Source organism: Engraulis encrasicolus, chromosome 4 (genome assembly GCF_034702125.1).
Source record: "Engraulis encrasicolus isolate BLACKSEA-1 chromosome 4, IST_EnEncr_1.0, whole genome shotgun sequence".
Classification (NCBI taxonomy): domain Eukaryota; kingdom Metazoa; phylum Chordata; class Actinopteri; order Clupeiformes; family Engraulidae; genus Engraulis; species Engraulis encrasicolus.
The window spans coordinates 32302309-32329808 of NC_085860.1; the positions used below are offsets into that span (position 1 = coordinate 32302309).

A 27500-nucleotide genomic window follows, 5' to 3' on the forward strand; every position below is an offset into this window, starting at 1 on the left:
CGCCAACAACAGTTCATATGTAATGCATATCTGCATGCATAAACACACGTAGATCGTTTCTATTTCAGGATTATGTAACCATCTTATGGCCATGGGAAAATTGAACACAAACACACACAGACACAGACACACACAGACACACACACAGGCGCGCCCACAATGTTTTTCAATTCGCCAATAAAAGGCTGAACACACTGGTCACTTATACAGGGAAACACACACATACATTATCACGCTGAATTTCGGGTTCTCTTGAACAATCACTCTGTCTGTGTGTGTGTGTGTGGAGGCATTGTGTGTGTGTGTGACAATGCACTGCATACACACAGGGCCTCAAAGCAGCCACAATGCAATGCTCTCTCCGTTTTCTCCTTTGTGTAACTCCATCTCTCTTTCTCTGGAGAGAGGAGGGGTGGATGCAGCATTTGTATGTGTGTTTTGTCTATTTGTGTCAATCTGTGTTTATATCCTGTTTTTATTCTGTGAGACCAAAGGCAATTTTCATGCTGGCATGACAATAAAGTATATATTCTATTATATTCTATTCTCTCTCTAATGATATTCCACATGAGGAGCCGCAGTTGAAAAGATTCTAACACAATAGTGGGCTGTGTGTATGTATTTGTGTGCGTGCTCACTGCCACTGTCTCTCTCTTTCTCTCGCCTGCACGCACGCACGCACACACGCACGCACGCACACACACACACACTCAAAGGAGTGAGCCAGGGAGTTACAGTAAAATGCAGGGCTTTTTCTACCATTTTGTGTCGGAAAAGTTTTAGTGTCAACTACATTTTAAATCCACACATTCACAAGGACCAAATGCACATACAGTTTATGCCGCCTCAATCCAATTACAAAAAAACATATACACAGTATTGTATATATCATTCAGTATTGATAGTCACTATGCTGGTTCTATATTAAGCTAAGCAAAATATGCAAACACACACATTACAAACCATGCAAACACAAAAAGGACGCAGGCTGCCCATACTACGCACGCACGCACGCACGCACGTGCGCACGCACGCACAGGCACACACACGCTTGTCCAGATACATACTGACGCAGGTGAGGAGGTCATTGAAGCGCTCTTTGGGGAAGAGGGGGTTCTCCAGCCCCCTGAAGTACAGCTTCAGCACTCCCGCCACCGAGTTGATGTCATGGTTGTTCTCCTCGTCCACCAAGGGGTCGTTGCCTAGGAGACCAGAGGTCGGAGGTCAAAGATCAGCTCATGACTCCTTCCGCACAGGACGAGACAGTCACTGGATGACATACTGCAAACTCGCACAATCTGCCTTTCGGAGCGGTTCACTTGCTCACACAAAGACAAACAGAGACACACACGCACACGCACACACAAACAAGATGCTGGCACCATGAGGTATGAGTCATTCCAATCCACAATGACATCCATTGGTCCCAAATGCATGAGGCCTTGTCCACAATTGATGGGAATCGGTGTGTATGCTGTGTGTGTGTGTATGTGTGAGTAAGTTAGTGAGAGAAAGAGAGGGTGTATGAGAGAGAGGTGAGAGTGAGAGAGAGGTTTATGGACACAGATAGAGAGGGAGTGAGACAGTCAGACACATATAGAGGGGAGAGAAACATCCCACCTCTCTCAAAAGAGTTCTTGATGTCGTTGACTTCCACCTGTGATCCAGACACACGGAATATTCCCTGATGTTGCAAGCCTGGGGGAGAAAAAAAAAGAGAAAAAAAAAGCCCTTAACAGTATCTCCACTGCATACCAATACAGGGGTGCATTTCTCGAAAGTGTAGTTATTAGCCAGTAAGCAACTTGGGTAGTTGCCAATGGGAAATAGCACTGCAATCAACAGTAGCTAACGTGGTTAGCAACTACGGTTTCGAGAAATGGACCCGAGGCTAGGAGAACACAAGTAGAGGAAACCTACCGTATTTTATAATTTAAGCCACAATAATTATTTACTGATGGTTTGAACCCAGAGTTAAAGTTTGGATTATTGCATATGACGAGCAAAACGTGAGGGGTATTAGCTCTGGACTTTAAGTTGTGCAAATATACGATATTTCATGTTAAAATGTACTGTATGTCACTGGGGCTTCATTAGAGCCTCTCTCCACTGTCCTGGGTTCACTACCTCACTACCTTGACCGCTAGTGAAGACTCTACTTAAGGCCGTCAATAACCTAAATCCCCCTCAAGCTGTACTGGCAGTGTGTGTGTGTGTGTGTGTGTGTGTGTGTGTGTGTGTGTGTGTGTGTGTGTGTGTGTGTGTGTGTGTGTGTGTCCCAGGTAGCAAAGTTTATCTGGCCCATTGTTGGCCCGATCCTTTTTTCGCGAGTGATAACAGTCGGTCCGATTCTGGCTTTGTCCGCGGCCCAATAATGGTCCTATTACCGTATGCCGACAGTGTCGGCTCAGTGTTGGCTCAGTTACTGCATGAGACTGACAGTTATTTTCAGTGTCGGCAGAGTGTTGGCTGAGTTAGCCTAGGCCTACTGCATGAAGTGACAGTTATTTTCAGTGTTCTATGAAGTGTTGGCTGAGTCACGGTAACCAGTGTTCCAGCCGAGCCGACTCTCAGCCGACAGTGCCGACATTCTGCCAAGATCGGGCCGACTGTTCTTAACGGTTTTTGCTACCTGGGCTGTGTGTGTGTGTGTGTGTGTGTGTGTGTGTGTGTGCGTGTGTGTGCGCGTGTGTGTGTGCGTGTGCGTCTGTGCATTTTTCTGTATGTGTGTGTGTGTGTGACTGCATTTTTGTATTTGTGTGTGTGTGTGTGTGTGTGTGTGTGTGTGTGTGTGTGTGTGTGTGTGTAGATCACCTCCTCATTCTCGACGTCTACACGTATGCGTGAGTGAGTGAGTGAGTGAGTGAGTGAGTGTATGCTTGATGTGAATGAAAATGAAAGTGGCAGCAGGGAGGCTAGGCCATGGGCAAATTTCCCCCAACAGGCCGCAAACAGGCTGGAATGTGCGCTGGTGATGGCCTGCGCAGGGCTGCCACTAGTGGCATACGTGTCATGCAAGAGGCCTGTGGTGGCGGTGGGGAAAAGGGGGAAAAATCCATCCAGACATCCAGACAGACAGACAGACAGACAGACAGACAGACACACCACATGCCATACTACTGCCTCAAGTGCAGCTGACTACAGACTGGATCAGATACGGATCCACGTCACACATCTGGGTTAACTCTGAACCCCTCCAACCAATGCACGCACGCACACTCACCCGCACGCAACAGACACAGGCAAAGGCACACACAAAGACACACACACACAAAGACACACACACGCACACGCACACACACACACACACACGCGCACGCGCACGCGCACGCGCACGCACACGCGCACGCACACGCACACGCACACGCACACACACACACAGGCCTTTGCTGCTGCCTGTGACAGACATTGGTACAATAACTGATGACAAGTCACTATTACTAAAGGGCAATGGGGTGAGTTAGGGGGGTGGCGGATGACAGAGGAAGGGCAAGAGGATTTTTTTTAGGGCGAGCGGGTGTCAGACAACAGGTGGCAGATTACAGTACATTACAAGCTCCTCATGACGGGAAAAGCTCCATATCAAAAAGGGCCCTCCACCCCCCTTCCTTCAAGCGTTTATTTCAGTTCTGTGTTGACAGGCTGTGAGACCCAGTGCATATGGGAGGCTGTAATGCACGTTATCCTGCCCGCTGTCAGACAAACACATGTGTGGCGGGGCGGACATTCACGGATGTTTAGCTGGGGGCTTTCATCTGCTAACACGTGCCTAATGCTTTGACAGGCCTCACCGCTGAAGGGGAAGGATGGAGTGTCTGGATGCTCAAAGATCAGAGAGTCACGGACAGTCAGTGCAAACCCCCCAGGAAAATAAATCCACATTCTTCACCATTAGGCACTGTCATCGCACAATGCAGCTGGTCCTATACCCTAAAAGGGCGAGTGCAGCTACCCAGGGCCACTTACAGATTTGGCTGGGCCCAGGACGAAGTCCTTTGAAAGGCCCCCCCACATAACCCATGCAATATAATTGGCAGCCAATTCTGGGACCCCTCCCTTCCTCCCTGGGCCTGTAATGAGAACCTCAATTCTGGGCCTCCTCTCTCCCTGGGCCTGGGACAACTGACCTCATTGTCCCACCCTCCTCGGCCTCCCTGCACTTACCATACAGATTGATGAACCTGATGCAGCTTTCGACCACTCGCGGGATGGCTTGACCAGAGTCCTTGAAACCAACAATGAAAAAAGAAAGATTAGACCAAAGCACACGGTGGCATCTGTATAGTATGTTGCATTTACTAGAATTATTTATGATCAAATTCACACAAACGCAGTCTTCTCAAGCACAGACGTGTGTTGTTTTGTTAGCAGTGTAGGGGGAGGATTCATGTAAGGAGAATGTCTACACAGAAATTAATCTCAGCCCCATCCAATACATCAGTCAATCTCTGAGTAAACATGACCTGAGTGCAGACGGTATGCCAATCTATCATCCATGTACAATGATGGATAATATGTGATCATTTGTTATGATCTATGTACATTATGTGATAAATAATGTACAAATAACATAAATACAGTATAATGTTCAATTGTGTTGATCTGTTTGAGTTATATAGTTTAATAAATACAGACTCCATATTTTATACCATATCTTCTCTTCACTACAGTAGAAGATGGATGTGAGATGAAGATTAGTGTGAACCTTCTTAGCGTGGTTAGAAGCACAGCAACATGCATGAACACATGCAAGCATGTCAAAGGTCTTTCTAACACACTACACACACATAAAAGCACTCTCTCACACACACACACACACACACAATACACTCACGACCAAAGACACAACCACATACAAATACCAACTATTACTCTCCAACACAAACACACAAAGAACGCGCACACACACGCACACGCGTACACACAAGCGCACGAATACACACACACACACAGACATACACACAGACACAGACATACACACAGACACACACGTGCACACACACACAGACACACACGTGCACACACACACAGACACATGTGCACACAGACACACACAGACACACACAGACACACACAGACACACACAGACACACACAGACAGACACAGACACACACACACACACACACACACACACACACACACACACACACACACACACACACACACACACACACACACACACACACACACACACACACACACACACACACACACACACACACACACAGCAGGTGTGGTTAAAAGTGGAGGGGGAGGCAGGAAGAGACTGTGATCATGCAAAGGCCTGTGAGCCTGTGAGCAGAGAAGAGAGGAGAGAAGAGAAGAGAGGAGAGAAGAGAAGAGAAGAGCAGAGCAGCCCGGGCAGCAAGTATGGGACTCTACCTGATGACGGGCGTGAGAGTTCCTGCGTCCACGGCTACACAAGCATCAGAGGAAGCAGAGAGAAGAAGGAGAGATAGAGGGAGGAATGGAGGGAGGGAGGGAGAGATAGAGAGAGAAATGAGAAACAGTGTGAGAGAGAGAGAGAGAGAGAGAGAGAGAGAGAGAGAGAGAGAGAGAGAGAGAGAGAGAGAGAGAGAGAGAGAGAGAGAGAGAGAGAGAAGGAGAGGAAATGAGAGAGAGAGGCAGAGAGAGAGAGAGAGAGAGAGAGAGAGAGAGAGAGAGAGAGAGAGAGAGAGAGAGAGAGAGAGAGAGAAGGAGAGGATATGAGAGAGAGAGGCAGAGAGAGAGAGTGAGAGAGAGAGTGAGAAAGAGAGATAATTGATAAGAATGGAGGATGGAGAAATACAGAAAGAAGGGGGAGATGGAGAGATGGAGAGAAGCGATACAGAGGTTATTGAGATCCCACACTCCCAGCCACCAGTGGAGAGCCTGTGCACCTTCCTCAGTCTGCCCATCTGGTACTCTGCTGATGCTCTCAGTCTCCCTCTCACACACACACACACGCTTTTATACACACTCATATGCATGTGTAACACGCACGCACACACACACACGCGCACGCACAAACAGAGTTACCAAAGGCAGACTGATGAGGCTAGAAGTGAAAAGTTGGTTAAGCATGATCTCCCCCTGCAACACACACACAAGAAACCCAAACACACACGCACACGTGATGATACCCGTCCCAGAGGAAGCAGAGCTCGGAGATCGGCGACTCGCGATCGGACAGCTGGAGTGTGAGTGTATGTGTGTGTGTGTGTGTGTGTGTGTGTGTGTGTGTGTGTGTGTGTGTGTGTGTGTGTGTGTGTGTGTGTGTGTGTGTGTGTGTGTGTGTGTGTGTGCATTGACATGTGTTTACATGACAGAATGAGTACAAATGAGTGAGTCAGTGAGTGAGTGAGTGAGTGAGCAACTGTGATATAATGAGAGAGAGATAGAGAGCGCGAGATGGTGAGTCTAGCCCCAGCTGACTTGGTTTGGAGTGCCCGACACGAAAGGAGGAGAGAGACGGAGAAAACGAGGGATGGGGGAGGGAGGGAGGGAGGAATAGAGAGAGGGGGGAGGGAGGGGTACCGGTACCTTGATGTATGACTCCAGGTTGCCGTTAAAGAGCTTTACACTAAAGACGGAGCGCGGCCGCGGCCGCCTCATCGTGCAGCCCGGCTTAGGGGGCAGAGTGGGGGGCCTGCAGAGCACACACACCAGTTACCCTCCGATACAGATACACCTTGTAGTGTCCCCTGTAACCCCCTGATACAGCTACACCTGGGGGGGGCATGGTGGCGGGCATGCAGAGCACACACACCAGTTATCCTCCTTGTAATGTCCCCAATGACCCTCCAATACAGACCCACCTTGTAAGATCCCCCTGTAACCCCCTGATACCTCCACCTTATAATGTCTCCCCAGTAAACCTCCAATACAGATACAACTTATAATGTCCCCAGTTTCCCTCCAATACAGATACACCTTGTAGTGTCCCCTGTAACCCCCTGATACAGCTACATCTGGGGGGGGGGCATGGTGGGGGGCTTGCAGAGCACACACACCAGTTACCCTCCGATACAGATACGCCTTGTAGTGTCCCCTGTAACCCCCTGATACAGCTACACCTGGGGGGGGCATGGTGGGGGGCCTGCAGAGCACACACACCAGTTATCCTCCTTGTAATGTCCCCAATGACCCTCCGATACAGACCCACCTTGTAAGATCCCCCTGTAACCCCATGATACAGACCCACCTTATAATGTCCCCAGTAAACCTCCAATACAGATACAACTTATAATGTCCCCAGTTACCTGCCGATACAGATACACCTTGAAGTGTCACCCCCTGTAACCATCCTATACAGACCCACCTTATTATGTCCCCAGTTTCCCTCCCATACAGATACACCTTGTAGTGTCCCCTGTAACCCCCTGATACAGCTACACCTGGGGGGGGCATGGTGGGGGGCTTGCAGAGCACACACACCAGTTATCCTCCTTGTAATGTCCCCAATGACCCTCCGATACAGCAGCCTGATCTCCAAAAATTCTGTGCTCCTGGACATGGATGAAATCCGTGTCAAGGAGCACGGATTTTGCCAAAATTCCGTGCTCCTGGACACAGACTTGTTTTCCGTGCTCCTGGACACTGAATTATTTTCCGTGATGGGCACACGGAAGTGCTTTCTATAGTCTATTACCACAGCACTGTGTAACTCTATCATTAGAAAATACATGCCAAATGCTAATCCTAAACAAAATAATGCTATAGCAATTTAAGGTGTGCCCTGACCAAAACATTCCCTAACCTTAACCTGTCATTAAAGACATATTTTTGAGAAATACCTTTTCCAGTTGGTTGCTAGGCTATCAAATTCATATAATGAATGAAATAAAACTAGCTGTGCCTAGACCAAAACAATCCCTAACCCTAACATGTCAGTAGGAAACGTTTTTTTTTTGAAAAAATATTTGAAATTAGAAAAATCCTGAGAAAACACAAGACTGTGGAAACATAGAGCTCTGGGAGTAGCCTATAGAGAGAGCCCTTCTCTGTGTACATCAAGGAAAACAATTCCGTGTCCAGGAGCACGGAAAACAAAAAATTCCGTGCTCCTGGACACGGATTTTGTGCCCTTAACATCCGTGTCCAGGAGCACGGAATTTTTGGAGATCATGTTGCATACAGACCCACCTTGTAAGATCCCCCTGTAACCCCCTGATACCTCCACCTTATAATGTCCCCAGTAAACCTCCAATACAGATACAACTTATAATGTCCCCAGTTACCTGCCGATACAGATACACCTTGAAGTGTCACCCCCTGTAACCATCCTATACAGACCCACCTTATTATGTCCCCAGTTTCCCTCCCATATTATAATGTCCCCCAGTTACCCAATGATACAGATACACCTTGCAGTTTGTCCACATATCAACCCTGACCTCACAGAATTCTGTGAAATGATCCTTGGGAACAAAATATGTGGCAGTCCCGCAGATTTTGCTGAAATTCATATATGGGGCCATTCTAATGCTTGGCCATTCTAATGCTCTGCGCTGTGGGCAGAGGGGGAACAGAGGGTGCAAGCCCTGTGTGTGTGTGTGGAACCTCAAGCATCTGTTACACACAGACACACACACACTTGCTGACCCAGTACATTTTCTTTCTTTCTTTCTCTTGGACACACATACACACACACACAACTTTTTGAAGTATTTTACTCTGTGTGCTGTGAAGCCTCAACCTGTTTTTTTCTTCCCACAATCCCTCCTGAAGGATCAGCAGACACACTTGAGCAGAGAGCAGCGCTGTTTGACAGCAGAGTCTTACTTCAACGATCACACTGCCTGCTTTTCAAGACCAACTGTGGACATGGAGAGGGGGAGAGGGAGAGAGAGAGAGAGAGAGAGAGAGAGAGAGAGAGAGAGAGAGAGAGAGAGAGAGAGAGACAGACAGACAGACAGACAGAGAGAGAGAGGGGGGGGGGAGGTTGAGACGACCACCCGCCATGTTGCCAGTCCGCGAGGTGCCCTTAGGACCACAGTGGCACATGGCTCCGCTGAGCCGGCCAGACCAGACGAGACCAGGGCCCAGAATACAAGACCAAGGCCCAGGATACCAGAGGACAGGCCAACAGGTCTCATATTTATAGCCACAGACACTGGGCATTTCTAAAAGTCTAGTGTGCGTCCTTCGAAGTGCATCAGCCTTCGTAATCACAGCCAGTGATTGGATACTCTTTGGTGAAACAAACCAATATCCAACTTTGGGAAATGGCCACTCTTTAGGGTCAGGAGGACAAGTAGAAGAGCATGACTGACAAAAACTGAAAAGATGAAATACTAACTAGACAGATAAAGAGAGAAAGAAAGAAAGAATGGAAGAAAGAAAAAAAGAAAAAAAGAAAGAAAGAAAGAAAGAAAGAAAGAAAAAAAGAAAGAAAGAAAGAAAGAAAGAAAGAAAGAAAGAAAGAAAGAAAGAAAGAAAGAAAGAAAAGAACCTCTTACAAACAAACAAAATAAATGTTACCTTGTGGTCATGTATTCAGCTCGATGACCTGCAGAAAAAGAGAAGGAGAGGAAAAGAGAGGGTCACACTTGTTATTGATCTTACATTTTTCCTTAATTGTTTTTAATTGCATGCCCCTCATTGTAATACCAAGTAATACATTTTATATCCATATTTAAGTCAATGTATATTTTCCCATAATATGTGTGTGGGCATGCGTGAGTGCGTATGCACGTGTGTGGTCAGTAAGTCATGATCACAATGCACTTGCACTAACAGTACTTAGGAACAATCTTAAGCATTTGACAGTGGTCAGCGGTCATCAGGAGAATCACCAGCGGTGACAATAGTGTGGTGGCAGACAGCTGAATGGCAAGAGGTGTGTGCATACAGTAGTGAGGAAACAAAGAAAGTTGGCGTCTGCGCCTTAACTTAGGATCGCTTGTTGCTTGGTGCGACTGCTCACCAAAAATAGTGATACTAGGACAGTCAAAAAGATGAGGCGCACACAAGGCTTGCAGGTTCAAAAAGTGTATTGTGGCCGACAAATTAACAGATATTTTCCGTCGAGTTCTTTTGTTAATTTGTCGGACACAATACACTTTTTGAACCTGCAAGCCTTGTGTGCGCCTCATCTTTTTGACTGTCCATACAGTAGTGAGAGAATGCTGATGTGTGACATAAAGCAGGCCATCCTGAGTGTGTGTAACCCCTGATGAAGACGCATGTCGAAACGTTAGTCTTACTGCCACTGAAAAAATAAATAACAGAAAATAGACATCCGTGTGGCACCAGATTCTTTTCCCTTTGCACTTATTATTTAGTCCTGCTCTGGTTGCACCGGATTGTCCATTTAGAAGCGCAGAGTGCGTATCTCCTTTGTTTTTGTGTGTAACCCCTTTCAGCGGGGCACGGTGGACTGAGGGAAGAATGTCCATGTCAGGGTGGTGATCCACCGTCATCACTTAGGTGAGATTCACACGCAGGCAGGCAGGTATACACGCACACGCTTACACACGCACACGCTTACACACACACACACGCACACGCTTACACACACACACGCACACGCTTTCACACACACACGCACACGCTTTCACAGTCACACACACACGCTTTCACACACGCACACGCTTACACACACACGCTTACACACACACACACACACACACACGCTTACACACACACGTTTGCACACACACACACACACACACACACGCTTACACACACACACACACACACGCTTACACACACACACACACACACGCTTACACACACACACACACGCTTACACACACACGCTTACACACACACACACACACACACACACACACACACACACACACACACACACACACACACACACACACACACACACACACACACACACACACACACACACACACACACACACACACACACACACACACACACACACACACTTCCACATTCCCTACAGCCTTACAGTCTCTCAAAGACATTTTGTTATGATAGGCAACAGTTCTCTGATAACATCTTGTTGAGAAATATCAGGGTTTACGTGCCTCACACAACTTCTCAAAGTCTTCTCAAAGTCTCATATTTTTTTTGTAACATCACACATTTGAATTGTCAGCTCCAAATACTTTCAAAAACTTTTCACCTTACATACTTCCCCCCTCCTCCCTCCCACCCTCTCTCTATCTCCCTCCATCTCTCCCTCCCGCCCTCTCTCTGTCTCTCTCCATCTCTCAAGTGTGTGCACATGCACCCGCCCACACAGCAGTATTGGGGAGCTTGTGTAAGGTCTGACTCAGCACAGTAATGAGGCTCTGCCTTCCTGCACTCAGACTGACAGCACACAGACAGCTACCTCCTTGCTCCCATTATGACATCACCAACAGATGTCTTCCGTGCCATCTGATTGGCTATGCGATGGAGCCCAAATACTTATTGGTCCAACATAACAGCATCTTTGTGGGAATTGTGTTTTTTTGTCTTCTCCATCCTTAACTGTGGCAATGCTCCAACCATATGGGCTGTCTATCTGCATGTACATAGATGGATGGATGGGTGTACACTTGTCAGGGGCCGGTCTGGTGTGATTTAGACCGCAGGGCTGGGAATGGTTATGTGCGAAGACATCAGAGCGCAAGGCGGCCTCCAGTCATGCAGAGCATTAAAAACTTTCCACATGTAAATCCGTGCCTAATTGCTAAAGCCTGCGGCCCTTCGACCTTCAGGAGTATATTTCAATGTAAAACGTTCAGTATGTTCACACAACAAGAGAGGGTCAGCTACCACATGATTCTCTGTCTGTATCTCTGTGTCTTCTCTCTTGGTCTTTCACCCTCTAACAATTAAATTCATTAGCGAATGCCATAGATGGTCGACTGGAGGTGGAGACTTAAAACCGAATGCAGAGTGAAAATGTGGCTGGAACGTAACTGACAGGAAGTTAAGTGTACAGTACGTTTACTGACAACTACATGCTAATCATGCTAACGACAATCAGTGACTAATTCTATCTAATCTAATCAGTAATTTGCTGGAATGCACTCCATAGGCACAAACCACATGCTTCCATTATAAGCTATCAGGTTACATGTACTTAATGGACGGCTTAATGACTTTCTTTTGATCACAAAGGCCCGGTGACGTGTCCTTGTTCCTATATGCTTCCCCTTCGATAAGAATCAACTAAACCTTTTCCCTCAAACAAATATTGGATTTGTGAGTCACAATGCACCTGACCTTACACACAAAATCAACACGCACGCACATGCAGAGACACACACATGCACCGCCTCATTTTCACACAGACCCAACTCCTGTAGGTACATGCTCACAAAAAAATATATATGATAAAATAATCCTACACAGACAGAATGCCATGATACAGTCACACAAGCACTGATGCAACTCTTTGTGTGTTTTTGCTCAGAGGGAGCTATAGCAACACAGCTATTTCTTTATGTGCTTCATGTACGTGTGTACTCTATATGGGGCATATGAGCACGGCACAGTGTGTTTTAGAGGAAATGGGTTTGTATTGTTGTGGTAATCACCTTCTCCCAGCGCTCGCTTCAGCAGGTCGTGTTTGGCCTGCAGCTTGGAGATGAGATTGCTGCCTTCCAGAAACTCTCGGAATTTCTGTGGAGAGAGAGAGAGAAAAAGAGAGAGAAAGAAAGAGAGAAACAGAGAGAGAGAGAGAGAGAGAGAGAGAGAGAGAGAGAGAGAGAGAGAGAGAGAGAGGGCGAGAGAGGGAGGGAGGGAGAGATAGAGAAGGAAAGAAAGAAAGAGCAAAATAAAGAAGGAAAGACAGAACGAAAGAAAGAAAAAGAGAAAGAGAGAAAGAGAAGAAAATTAGATTCATAATGAAGTGGAGTGTGTCTGAGCTGTTTAACCATCCGAGTTGAAGGACAAAGGGCAGTCGCACACAGGCACACACACGGGACACTGTCAGACAGACACACAAAGATACACAATCAATCTCACATTCACACACACATTCTAACACACACGGGGGCACACACAGACACACTCATTTTCACACACACACACACAGCTTTTAGGGAGCGTTTGGCCGGATATTCTCATCCTCCACTCCCCTGCAGGGATGATAAAGGGGGACGACAGACTCCTGCGTGAATCTTTTACAAAACATCACACACACACACACAGACACACAGACACACAGACACACAGACACACACACACACAGACACACAGACACACAGACACACACACACACACACACACACACACACACACACACACACACACACACACACACACACACACACACACACACACACACACACACACACACACACACACACACACAGAGAGACACACAGAGACACACACAGACACACACACACACACACACACACACACACACACTCTCCATCATGCTTATACACACCTGACCTGAATGTCCGCCGCAATCACAACTTTCTGTTTACCACACAGACCATTACACAAACGTTATCATCAGATAAACAGCCCTAAAACACGCACGCATGCACTCACATCCTTTCCACGTCACTCCCTGATGGTAGACTTCATTGGAACCCACTGAAGCATGATGGCCCACAGTGGCATTGCTACATGGGAGCTTCAATTAGTGTGCAGACACACACCTTCTCATACACTTACTGACAAGAGACAGATGGATGCACAGACATACAGACAGACACGTACACACACAGACATACAGACAGACACGTACACACACAGACATACAGACAGACACGTACACACACACAGACACACAGACAGACAGACACGTACACACACAGGCAAACAGACAGACATGCACAGACAGACAGACATAGAGACACATACTCACACAGACAGACATGTACACTGACAAAGAGAGAGACAAAGAGACAGACAGACAGACAGACAGAGAGACAGAGAGACAGAGAGACAGACAGCCTGCCAGCCTCTCTCTCACCATGAAGTAGAACTGCTCGGTCTCCTGCAGGTTGGCTCTCCTCTTGGCCAGGCTGGGTTTGCTCAGGTAGGTCTCCGACACACTGGAGCGCACCGACTCGGTGGAGCGGCTGTGGTGGAAACTGTCCGATACGTCATAGTCCTCCACCGTCACCATGTCCTGGATGGTCGTCAGGGTGGCCTCCGATGTCTTCTTCACCTGAAACACACACACGCACACATGCACGCACACACGCACACACACGAGAGACAGGGGGAGAGTGTTTTAGTGTGTGTGTGAGAGACAGTGATTTTCCAATGGATAGTGGTCAGAGTGGCCTCCAATGTCTTCTTCACTTGAGACGTGTGCACGCACGCACACACGCGTGAGCGCACACACACACGCCAGACAGGGAGAGAGTGTGTACATGGTACAGTGGGGTTCTCCATTGGATGCTTGTCAGTGTGGCCTGCACCTGTGGAGCTGTGCGTTGGGGTGGGGACATAGGCATGATGTTTTTAGTCACTTGTAAGAGACTCTATAGGTTGGATTTCCTATGAAAGATCAAATAATGTGTTGCTGTATTTTAGAATTTACCTACTTCTTTTGGCTGCAATATGATTTATACACCAGAAAAGTCAGAACAATCCTTATTTAAGTAACATTGAGGAGGGTACATATGCAGGCATTTCGTAGACAGAAGAACGAGCCATTTGACCACTTAAACAAATGTGTCCTCTGTCTCTCCGGACTATTCAAGCTGTCTGTTAGCAGACTACACTACACATGCTAAACCAACACGTGTCATACTAAACGAACATCCTCAAGTATGTGTTGACAGAATTCGGGACACATGACGTAAAGACATTATACCACTTGCACTCCGTCAAGGAATGAGCATGAAACGTAGCAGACACTGTACTACTCTGACACTCTGTCAAGAAATGCACATGACACATAGAGAGAACCAAAGTTACCATTCCAAACACTGCTTTCTTCACTGCATTGCTTTTGACCATTTTTTTCCTGTTTATTTTTATACCAGCAGACACTATAAATACACAGACATCAACATCAGCGATAACACTTTAAAAATATGCCTTGAGCTTCTAATTATGAACACGACCTTTCCCTAGTGAGAAGATATATTTTTAAATATTTGCTTTCTCCCTGTCCTCTTTAGAAAAAAAAACCCCCAGATAAACACCACAACATCAGAGAACCAAGTTTCTGAAATGCAATGATGGGAGAAAGAAAGTCAGAGAAGGGACGAGAGCTGGAACTATTTTGAATTTAATTGTGAGAGGGAGAGAGTTGGCGAGAAAGAGAGAAGGACGGAGACGGAGCGATGAAGGCTGAGCCGAGACATGAGAGGGGAAGCAAAGAGAACAGAACCGAAGAAGCAAAGAACTGTCCACAAAAGAGAAGAGATTGAATGCTATTCAGTGGAGGCCTTTCTGAATAGAATTTCCATTTTTCTGTTACAGCATAGCCATGCGCAGCACTTCTCCTATTTCCACACATTTAGCAATGTCAAGGACTTTTCTGGAACATGAAGCACAATGGCTCTTACAACTACAGTACATTACTTACTAACCCAAGACGAGCACGCACACACAGACGCATATTCTTGCCTGAGCCTGACCACAATGTTTTTACAGACAGTACCTAAGCCACTTCCTCTCACACCATCTTACTTTTTTTTGCGGTCCACTTAACACACACTTTCCCAACACAGTGTAATGACAATGATGTACAAAACACACACCCACCCAACATCCCATGTAATATACACTCTCATATAAACAACACACTTTATTGGTCGTATACATTCCTAACTGGAAGAAGAGTCCTAGAAGAGTCTAATTGCTGTAGGTTCTCTGCTATTACCATGGAGAAATACCCTGCACACAAAGCCAGTGAGGCCTGAGAGCATACTGTACATACTGTACTACACAAACAAAAGTAATGATGCCTGATCTGATGCTGAACATACACAAGCACAAACATACACACGCACACAATATCCATCTCTCTCCAATAACTGCATTCCCTCCTTCGCCTTTACTCTCTGTATGTCCATCGGTTGAGCACACTGTCCTTTTGGAGGAAGGGACTTTTGTTTGCAGTTCTGGGAGGGCGTGTGTGTGTGTGTGTGTGTGTGTGTGTGTGTGTGTGTGTGTGTGTGTGTGTGTGTGTGTGTGTGTGTGTGTGTGTGTGTGTGTGTGTGTGTGTGTGTGTGTAGTGTAGTGTAGTGTATTGTAGTGTATTGTAGTGTGGTGGCGTGTGCTTGCGTGTGTGCATGCATGCATGCATACACGAGCATGTGAGCACCGAGTCTGTCTGTGTGTGCGTCTGTATCTGTGTGTGGTGTATGATGAGAGCTAAATAGCTTTGATCTTAATTCTTAAGGGGATGTATGTGCTAAGACAAGCTAGGCACAAGCCCTCCTCCTCTCCTCAGTCAGACAAACAGACAGATAGACAGGGGCACCACCCTTCCTCTCCTCTCCTCTCCTCTCCCCGACCTAAGCCTTCCTCCCACTGAGCCAACTACGAAACAGCTCTGGTAGGGTAGCTGCAGCTTTGCCTGTGCCTGTGCCTGTGCCTGTGCCTGTGCCTGTGCGTCTGTGTGTCTGTCTGTGTGTCTGTCTGTGTGTCTGTCTGTGTGTCTGTCTGTGTGTCTGTCTGTGTGTCTGTCTGTGTGTCTGTGTGTCTGTCTGTGTGTCTGTCTGTGTGTCTGTCTGTGTGTCTGTCTGTGTGTGTGTGTGTGCTAGTGTGCACCCCCTGTGGTAGCCATGACACAGCCCTGATGTGGGCAGAAGGTGTCGGGGGGACTTTGCAAGCTTTGCATGCTGGGAGATGTACACTGCTGTGAACATCAGAGCAAACACCCTGCACAACAACCTAACCTAACCTCTCCTCTCCTCTCCTCTCCTCTCCTCTCCTCTCCTCTCCTCTCCTCTCCTCTCCTCTCCTCTCCTCTCCTCTCCTCTCCTCTCCTCTCCTCTCCTCTCCTCTCCTCCCCTCCCCACAGCACTGCACTGCACCACTATCTTTCCACCACATGAGGCGTGTGTCAGTGGGTGAGCTAAAGGTGGTAGCAGCGGTGGCAGCGTGTGTGGTGTATGTGTGTGGTTGGTGACAGCAGCGTGCGGTGCGGGTGGTGTCTTTCAGTGTGCGGCATGAGTGGTTCTTTGCTAGCAATGTGCAGCATGTGTGGTTGTTGGTGGCAGTAGGCGCTCTGTGTGTGTGTGTGTGTGTGTGTGTGTGTGTGTGTGTGTGTGTGTGTGTGTGTGTGTGTGTGTGTGTGTGTGTGTGTGTGTGTGTGTGTGTGTGGTAAAGGGGTGACAACAGGGGATGGGGAAGGGGATGGAATCCCAGCTGATGCTGATAGAATATTTCTTCAGTGGTAAACAGCCTTGGCCCACACCCTACCCTACACACTACACTGCACTGCACAGCACAGCACCCCAGCCCTTGTGTGGGAGCCAAGGGCAAGCGAAGGGTGTCAAGGAAACAGCTGCTGAGGAGTTGTTCCCACCCGGGGATGGGGGAACAGGAAAAAGAGAGAGTGAGATTGAAACCCAAAAACAAAAAAGCGTATGCCAACCCATCCCATCTGGCCCAGATACGCAAGCTTGGCAAAAAACACTGGGGGTAGCGCATTTTGATTGGCAGGCGCAGGGGACCCTCATCGGCCTTCGCCCACCATTACATGCACAGAAACAAACAGTTGTTGGCTTGCACACACACACACACACGCACGCACGCATGCACTCACACACAAATATGCACGCATGCACGCAGTATTAGAGAGGATGGCAGAGAGGACAGACATCTGTTTGACAAGAGCAGAGGAAACGCCTTGACCTCACTTCCTGTCCTTGCTAGTTTCCTCTACTGTACGTCCTGAGAGAGAGAAAAGCAAAGACAGAGAGAGAGAGAGAGAGAGAGAGAGAGAGAGAGAGAGAGAGAGAGAGAGAGAGAGAGAGAGAGAGAGAGAGAGAGAGAGAGAGAGAGAGAGAGGCAAAGTTCTGCTTCCCATGGCAGGAGGGATGCGACAGGAGACCAGACTGGGCCATCTGTGCTTGCTGTGTGTGTGTGTGTGTGTGTGTGTGTGTGTGTGTGTGTGTGTGTGTGTGTGTGTGTGTGTGTGTGTGTGTGTGTGTGTGTGTGTGTGTGTGTGTGTGTGTGTGTGTGTGTGTGTGTGTGTGTGTGTGTGTGTGCCCGTTCTTGCTGGTCTGTGTGTGTGTGTGTGTGTGTGTGTGTGTGTGTGTGTGTGTGTGTGTGTGTGTGTGTGTGTGTGTGTGTGTGTGTGTGTGTGTGTGTGCGTGCTGTGCGTGCTGTGCCAGCGGAGTGTTTTAGGGTGGGTGTGTGTGCTGAGAGAAAATGGGCCGCGTGCTGGAATGTACCGACTGAGCAAAAAACTGCAAATAGGACATGCCAGCCTTTTGCCTTTTCCACAAGAACGGAGCCGTCTTGCTTAGAGAGCCTATTACTATTACTGTGTGTGTGTGTGTGTGACTGTGTGTGTGTGTGTGTGTGTGACTCTGTGTGCGTGTGCGTGTGGTGGCTGGCCTGGTGGTCGGACACTACCGTCTGCTCTCCATGCCACACACACAGACACACACATACAGACAGAGAGTCAGACATGCCGTAGACAGACATTTACAGACACACAGACACAAGCGGGCACAAATAGATAGCCACATGCTTACATATGCCCACACACAGACAGTCACACATATGCATTGTAGAGAGCGTCACAGTCACACAGGCAAACTACGCATGTACACACAAACACAGACATGCTCATGCGTGCACACACTTCAAAGAGCACCCACAGGTGCAGTCATCTGCTTGGCTCCTATCCCAATACTCTGGTGCCTTGTGTCTTGTTGGAGGACAGCGTGTGTGTGTGTGTTTGCGTGCTTGCATGTGTGTGTGTGTGTGTGTGTGTGTGTGTGTGTGTGTGTGTGTCTGTGTCTGTGTCTGTGTGTGTGTGCGTGTGTGTGTGTGCGTCAGTTAGGGTGGAGCAGGGCTGTGATGGTAGGAGAGCAGTGGGATAAGCATTGGTGCACGAAGAGGAGCAGAGATACAAGAGAAGGAGAGGGGGATGAGGAGGAGAGGAAGATAAAAGAGAAGGAGAGGGGGATGAGGAGGAGAGGAAGATATAAGAGAAGGAGAGGGGGATGAGGAGGAGAGGAAGATATAAGAGAAGGAGAGGGGGATGAGGAGGAGAGGAAGATATAAGAGAAGGAGAGGGGGATGAGGAGTTGAGGAAGATAAAAGAGAAGGAGAGGGGGATGAGGAGGAGAGGAAGATAAAAGAGAAGGAGAGGAGGATGAGGAGGAGAGGAAGATAAAAGAGAAGGAGAGGAGGATGAGGAGGAGAGGAAGATAAAAGAAAGGGGGAAGAGGACGACAACGAGGAAGAAAGACAGAGAGAAGGGAGGGTGAGGGACAGGAAGAAGAGAAGAGGAATGCAGTGTGTGTGTGTGTGTGTGTGTGCAGGGGTGTAGTGGGCGCGGTACGCGGGGGTACGCAGTCCACCCACTTCTCCTGAGGTGAGACTTACAAAAAAAAATTCTACAATACAAAAAGAGGGTTGACATGAGAAGTTGTCTAATTAATAGATAACGTCACAAATTGTGTACCCCCACTTTAAAAATCCCCACTACACCACTGTGTGTGTGTGTGTGTGTGTGTGTGTGTGTGTGTGTGTGTGTTAGAGGTGCTCCGATTGCTCGGCAGCCGATCATGATCGGCCGATAATGGCCAAAAATAGCCTGATCGGTGATCGGAAAAACATGCCGATCAAAAAACCGATCCAGAGATATTAAATTCCTCACGCAACCATTTCGCCTTTACACCTGGCGCTGCCTGCATGTAGCCTAGGTGCTGGCTCTGCACAGCTGCTGCACCAAAACAAGGCATCTTTACTTGTCTTTAACTTTTTGGAATTCCCTCCTTCATTTTCACCATTTATAATCATATCTGCATCAACAATGATCTGATTTTCCGATCCATGCGCCGTTTACATGACGCTTGTAATTTGCGAATGACGTGTCAGTCTCGCCATGTTCGCTATTTTCAGTTACAGCCTGTCAGCACGCAACAACTAAACGTTTCCAAAACAATCATCAACTGTATTGTTTTTAAAGTTGTAGCCTAATGGACAGCCAGGTCATTAGTTTGTAGTCGCTGCAACACCAAACAGCAACTAGGGAGAGTGGACGGTGAAACTCAATGAGTCTGTGCAGGGAATTCTACAATCTATGACAGTGTTACAGAGAAAGAGCTTTCCTCGCAGACACGCTGTGTTGTGCGTGTTGCCTGTTCTTTCAAGTGAGGTTTTTTGTTTGTTTTGTGTAGCCTATGTAGAATCTCAAGCGTTTCAGTCACAATGTAATTTGCGATAGACTACTTCTCGCCCGTTAGCCATTTTGCGTTATAACCTGTGTAGTTGCCTCGGTCAGCACGCGACAAGTTCACGTTGTCCGCACAAGCATGCCAACGTTATTGTTTTCAAAGTTGTAATTGACAGTCAGTCGATTAGTTTGATAGTCGCTGAAACGCCAAACGGCGACAGGTGAGGTGAGAGGGAGAGAGCAGAACGGTCGCGGAGCACTGCAGCTGTGGACAGTGAGTGACAGAGAGGGGAGGGGCTCTCCTCACGAGGCTGCTCATTTAAAGCGACAGAGTTTTTTCTCGTATGCAGAAGACGAGAGACTGAGATCCAGGTGTCTGAGCTTCAATTCAATCTTAAATAGTTAAGTAATTATATGCAATAACTTATAAATTGATGTAATGTTTCAGTCTCAATTCAATCTTAAATAGTTTAGTAATTATATGCAATAACTTATAAATTGATTAATACTGTAGACTTACTTGTAGGCTATATTACCAACACTAGTCTGAAAGAGCTGAAAGATAATAATAATAATAATAATAATAATAATAATAATAATAGCCTAATAATAATAATAATAATAATAATAATAATAATAATAATAGCCTAATTATAGGCCTACATTGTGAAAGCGACATGTGCAAATTAAGATTGATTGGTTTATGGGCAGAAATATTCAATAAGGATAATTAATAGGCTATTAAAAAAATAGGAAAAAAATTCTGTGATCGGCAATGATCGGTGATCGGCAGATAAAGATTTTTGGTGATCGGTATCGGTGATCGGGCCAAAAAATGGTGATCGGAGCACCTCTAGTGTGTGTGTGTGTGTGTGTGAGCCCACGTGACACTAATCCTAAAATACTGTAGCAACAGCGTCAGGTTCTTGACCTAACCTGCTGCCAAATCTCTACTCTTCTGCAGAAGTGACTCATCTACGAGTCAAGGGTACATGGGTGGGAACTCAAACACAAACACCTACCGCACAATGAGAACCCAATGATTCAATCCTTGATGCATCCTGGCAAGATGCCTCTCTCTTCTTGTGATGAAGTGAAGTGTTCAACTCCCTTTTAGTCATGTGAGGGAGTCTGTGAGTCCAGGGGCGGAGCTATAGGAGGGGCAAGCAGGGCATTTGTCCCTGGGCTCAGGGCCCTACAGTATTGGTGGTGGGGGCCCCATCATGAACTTGGCAGGCCGTATTAAGGGCCCTATATGTGTTTTGCACTGGGGCCCCGTGCACAATTGTTCCACCACTGCTGTGAGTCAGAGGTAAACACCACTTCCCCTCCAACCTGTCACAGTAACGGGTCTTGTAAATTGGTGTTGGTAACATTGGTACAGCATGGCACATCCCATGGATGGCAAAGTGTGATTCACCTATTGACACCAAATCGGATGGGAGTCATGTCTGACTGCAGACTGTGTGTGTGTGTGTGTGTGTGTGTGTGTGTGTGTGTGTGTGTGTGTGTGTGTGTGTGTGTGTGTGTGTGTGTGTGTGTGTGTGTGTGTGTGTGTGTGTGTGTGTGTGTGTGTGTGTGTGTGTGTGTGTGTGTGTGTGTGTGTGTGTGTGTGTGTGTGTTCTGATCACCTCCTCGTTCTCGATCTTGAGTGTGGCAGCCTGTTGCCTTGTGAGAGATGGGGCAGTGTGTGAGTGCGAGTGCGAGTGCGAGTGCGAGTGCGAGTGCGAGTGCGAGTGCGAGTGCGAGAGCGAGAGCGAGAGCGAGAGCGAGAGCGTGTGCGCGTGTTCTGCTCACCTCCTCGTTCTCGATCTTGAGCGTGGTAAGGCGAGACTGCAGCTGCTGGAAGCGAAGCATGAGCTCGGCTTGGACGGGCGGCTGGGCTGTGATCTGGCACACCTGAGAGAGAGAGAGAGAGAGAGAGAGAGAGAGAGAGAGAGAGAGAGAGAGAGAGAGAAGAAGAGAGAGAGAGAAAGAGAAGAAGAGAGAGAGAGAGAGCGAGAGAGAGAGGCAGACAGACAGAGAGAGAGAGGGAGAGGGAGAGAGAGAGAGAGAGAGAGAGAGAGAGAGAGAGAGAGAGAGAGAGAGAGCACAGGCATTACTTCACATTACATCACTTTACATTAGGCAGGTAACTTTAACCCATTGATGCCTAAGGCACCTGCAAAAAATGCCTGCTGAATGCCTCAGCCCTTTGGGAAAGTTCTCCTCAGCCTATAAAAACCTTAATATCTTATCCTCTGATGCACATAAAAACATGAACTGAGTTGCATTTAAACCCCAAGACCGTCATCTTGCATTAGAATGTGTTCATTCAGCTGTAACATACCCACATTTTTATTTAAAAAACCCTGACATTTCAAGAGCCTGAATGCAGCGTATATGTGTCTCCACTCTCCAGGCACCAAAGGTCAAACAACACAAACGAGTCATCAGGCTAAAATGAGTTAAACCAAGTGACTATGTAGCATGGAGATCATTAGAATGGAGTGGAGTAGAGTAGAGTAGAGTAGACTGGACAAGAGTAGAAAGCAGCAGTGGTAAAATAGAGATGGTCAGAGGTAGAGTAGAGTAGAGTGTCTTTTTTTGGCCACTACGTTTTTCTGCACTTTCTATTTCAAACAGAATAAAAAAGTATCTCAGCATCAAAGCAAATCATGCATTGTAACAAAAACAACAGCTTGTCTTCTCAAGGAAGACGGCATCTTATAGCTGTACAGTGAGTCCAATATGTATTTGATCCCTTGCTGATTTTGCCGGTTTGCCCACTAATAAAGACATGATCAGTCTAGAAATGTATGATAATATGTATTCAAACATGGAGAGACAGAATATCAAAAAGAAATTCCAGAGAATAACTTAAAATAATATATTTTAATTTATTTGTATTTAATTTAGGCAAATAAGTATTTGACCCCTCTAGCAAAAGAAGATAAAGTGCTTTGTGGCAAAGTCCTAGTTGTCTAGCACTGAGGTCAGATGCTTCTTTTAGTTGATGACAATGTTTGTGCATATAGTAGAAAATATTTTTGCCCATTTTTCTTTGCATATTATCTCTAAAACATGAATAGTTTGTGGCTGTAGCTTGGTAAATGGGAGGTTCAGTTCTCTCCATAGAATTACTATAGGGTTAATATTTGGAGACTGTCTAGGCCACTTCATGACTTTAATATGCTTCTTATTGAGCCACTCCTTTGTTGCTTTGACTGTATGTTGTGTGTTATTGTCATGTTGGTAGATCCAAAAATGGCCCACCCTTCAGTGTAGTGGTGGAGGGAAGGACGTTTGCACTCAGGATTGCACATTACATGTCTCCCTCCATCCATTCATTGACGATGTTAAGTTGTCCTGTGCCTTGGCCAGACAAATACCCTCAAACCATAATGATACCACTTTCATGCATGATGGTGAGGAGGGTGTTCTTGGGATCATAGACAGCAGTACTCTTTCTCAAAACACATTTTGATAATTGAATCGAATTGTGATAATGCCAAACAGCTTGATTTTGGTTTCATCTGACTACAGCACCTCCTTATCATATCCTAAACCAGTCTGATGTCCGTTGGCAAACCTCAAGTGGGACTGCACAGGTTCCTTCTGAAGTAGAGGTACCATATGTGCAGTACAGGATTTTAAACCTATGTGGCATTAAGTGCTACCAATAGTTTTCTCAGTGATTTTAGTCCTAGTAGCTTTGATATCATTGCCTAGTTCATCCCGTACAGCTCTAGGGTGATTTCTTTCTGTTCTCATGATTATCAAATCCCTACAAAAGGTCAAATCTTGTATAGAACCCCAGACAGGCTGATGGATAGTCATTTTGTATTCCTCACATTTTGGAAGAAATGCATCAACAGCTGAGTCATTAATACTCGGTGTCTTTCTTGTGGCTTTGCAGCCCATTTCATCTTTGTTCAGGTCTAAAATCGTGTCCCTGATATCATTTGACCACTCTTTGGTCTTTCCCATGCTGGTGAGGTTGGAGTGTGACTGATTCACTCATACTATGGACTGATTCTGCTGATTCAATGTGTCTTTTATGCATGTTAGTATGTACAGGTGTCTTTAATTCAGATGGCAAGTTGATCGGAAGTGCCCATCTGGTCTGTGGGCCCGGAACTGTTATCAGTTGTCAGGGGATCAAATACTTATTTTGCTCGATGAAATGGAAATAAATTAATATATATTCTCTTCAGTTAATTTCTGGATTTTCTTTTTGATATTCTGTCTCTCCATATTAGAATACATATTATCATAACATTTATTGACTGATCATGTCTTTGTTAGTAGGCAAACCAACAAAATCAGCAAGGGATCAAATACATATTGGACTCACTGTATATTAGCAGAGAATAAGGTACTGCAATTAAAAGTGTCACTCTACTTAACCTTACTGTCATTTCACTGATCCAGAACTGATCCAAACTCAGCCAATATGTGACTGGGTGCAATCCTAGGGCTGTGCAATATATCGACATCAATATTTATATCGTGATATCAATATTGCTGTCAAACAATATCAAATTTCATAATATCGATTTCAAACAATATTTTTTTCATTTGTCTATATTGCCAAAAGGTAGGTTACACTAAGCACAATACACTGCCCTCATTCCCCTCGACAGAGTAGACTTGCTAACCAACACTCATTCAGAACACCACAGTGTGTTTCTCTATGGCCCTCCACTCACACTGCTGAAGGGAGGGAAGAATTATTGGTTTTAATAAGAAATACAATCTAAAAAAAGCATTATATCAATATTGACTGAAATAATCGTGATATTGATTTTTTTCATAATCGAGCAGCCCTAGTGCAATCCGCCACACAGACACCCCTAAGCAACTCCAAAAGCTGCTAAAGCCATCAAGAGGGGGAGAGAGAGACAGATCACCTCTGCTGGGGCCAAACCACAAGTTTTGTTTTCACTGCCGTTTAGGTTTAAGTGAGGAAAAGCATCCAGACAGCTCCGTAACAATGGGCCATAAAAGCATGTGCAGACATGATATCACACACTCCGAAAACTGCCATACTGTCGGTCTGTCTATGAGCAGCAGCCCTTCATTAAAAAGCGCCAGACAGTCAGCCAGCCAGCTAGCTAGCAGTGGAACCTACTAGAGGCTGAAAACAAACTAGAACATTATGGCAGGTTTTATCCAATAAAAAAAAATAAAACAAAGCTAGCAGCAAAGAATTTGAGGCAGGAAACAGGACTGACTGAATCACAACTCATTTAGCTCTTCATGAAGTTTGGCAACGTCCTGCCTGCACAGTTAAAATTGCAGTGTTAAAGCAACACTTAAAGCCCAGATTTTGGTCCCACAGGGCTCTCTAAGTGTTGAATGAACACTGCATTTTATGCTGTGTGCCTGTTAGCTCGTCTGCTACAGCCCCAGTGAGAGGCATCGTCACTCTGGTAGACCCATCGCCAAAATAAACCATGGAAAAACATTTAAGACGCGACTTCAATGCCCATTAACGCAGTCAACTTTAACCAACATCTAATCGAAGAAGTGTGAAGGTTGAGTAATTTGTGGCAGCTGCATGCTTTTTATAGAGTTGCAGTGAAACAGCATGAGAGAGAGAGAGAGAGAGAGAGAGAGAGAGAGAGAGAGAGAGAGAGAGAGAGAGAGAGAGAGAGAGAGAGAGAGAGAGAGAGAGAGAGAGAGAGAGAGAGAGAGAGAGAGAGAGAGAGAGAGAGAGAGAGAGAGAGAGAGACAGACAGACAGAGAGAGACAGAGACAGAATGTGTATTATGTGACTGAAAACTACTCTTGCTCTCTGCCCAAGTCATGCCCTGAGGGGAGGCATCTGTTGGGGATCCATACGGAGTAAAGATTTGACCACTGGGCAACTACAGCAGAGGATAAACAAGCCAGAGCTTCTCCTGTCAAAACTCATCTGTACAGCTGCACCGCAAACAAACACACATCACAAACCACTCTTCTCAAAAGTAAAAAAAAGATTCTCAAAATACATCTAAGCATGCTGAAGACTTACTTCGTTTAAAATAGCTATTTTTTTTCTTTCAAAAATAGAATACGCAGAGACGATTTCTGACAAAAAAAGAAGAAAAGCTAAAAACAAAACAGACTCTCTTCACAAAACAATCAAACTAAGTAAGCTCTCTAAAAAAAATCTATCAATGTTCATGTGACAATTACTGTTCAAAATTTGTTTAAATACATTCAGGAGCGCATGTAAGCAAAACAAAGCAAAGACATCTGGCGTTGTAACCCTTCAGCTGAGCTCAGCAATTTCCAGGAAAACTGTCATCCGGTGGTGATCAGATTCCTGTTTGCCAGTGGCGAAGCCCTCCCCCCTTTCCCTGTCCTGGACACTGACCTCAACACCCAAGTTCATTTCTAACACAAGGTCTTTGCACATGTGTGGATGAAAAGTCGTATGGAGATGCTTTCATTGTTTTTATTTTTGTCTATCGCTTAGTCAGCTCTCTCCCCATGGACGGACCATCAGAGAAACTATTGAACCCTTGTTAGGCTACATTATCTTACTGTAGTCTCCACCAGAGAGAAATTTGTCTTGGAGAAAGGCAAGGTTGCAGCACCATAAAACAGACAAGGGTGTACACAGAATAACATACACAGAATAACATACACAGACCAACATACACAGAGCCAGGGCTCTAAATTAACACCCGCCAACAGGCCAAATGCTGGTAAAAGTTCAGTTTGGCAGGTTGAAAAGAAAGCTGAGTGTGTTTGGCTAGTAAGATTAACATCTGAAAGCCATTTTGTCTGGTAATAAAAAAGTTAATCAGTAGCCCAATATGACATGACATTTAAAAAGATAGAGGAGTAAAAACATGGAAAAAAACCAAAAGAAAAATAAAACATTTTATTGTCTACCCCAATCCCCTTCCTCTCGTCTGCACTGACCTCGTCGCCCATGTGGGGCTGGAAGTCGAACTTGGAGGGCGGGCAGAAGGCGCTGGGGTACATCTCCATGAAGCGCTGGCGGTCGCTGCGGGGGTCCAGGCCGTCCACCGCGTTCTCGATGATGTCCAGGCCCTCGTGCCGCGACGTCTCCAGGTTGTACTCCGCCGACAGGTAGGTACGCAGCGCCCGGTTCAGGCTGGCGTGGTAGCCCAGGTCACAGCACTGTGGGGCCACACAAGTGGACACATGCATGAACACACGCACCCGCAGACACACACAGACCCACACCCACACACAGACCCGCACACAGACCCAGACACCGACCCAGACACCGACCCAGACACAGACCCAGACACAGACCCACACACA

General features: G+C 46.4%; 1 protein-coding gene across 2 annotated transcripts in view; it reads right to left on the reverse strand.

Moving 5' to 3' along the window:
- srgap1a (SLIT-ROBO Rho GTPase activating protein 1a) overlaps positions 1-27500 on the reverse strand; it is a 149046-nt gene that overhangs the window by 26142 nt on the left and 95404 nt on the right. Inside the window, exons 7-15 of one of the 2 annotated variants that reach the window (XM_063197219.1) lie at positions 27132-27353; positions 22032-22133; positions 13884-14081; positions 12490-12574; positions 9464-9491; positions 5384-5417; positions 4165-4225; positions 1621-1698; positions 1068-1202 (exon numbers count right to left, since the gene is read on the reverse strand). In XM_063197219.1, coding sequence (XP_063053289.1) covers positions 1068-1202; positions 1621-1698; positions 4165-4225; positions 5384-5417; positions 9464-9491; positions 12490-12574; positions 13884-14081; positions 22032-22133; positions 27132-27353 — 943 coding nt within the window. Of the gene's footprint in view, positions 1-1067; positions 1203-1620; positions 1699-4164; positions 4226-5383; positions 5418-6523; positions 6630-9463; positions 9492-12489; positions 12575-13883; positions 14082-22031; positions 22134-27131; positions 27354-27500 lie in introns of both variants that reach the window. The other variant, XM_063197218.1, reaches the window with a different exon arrangement.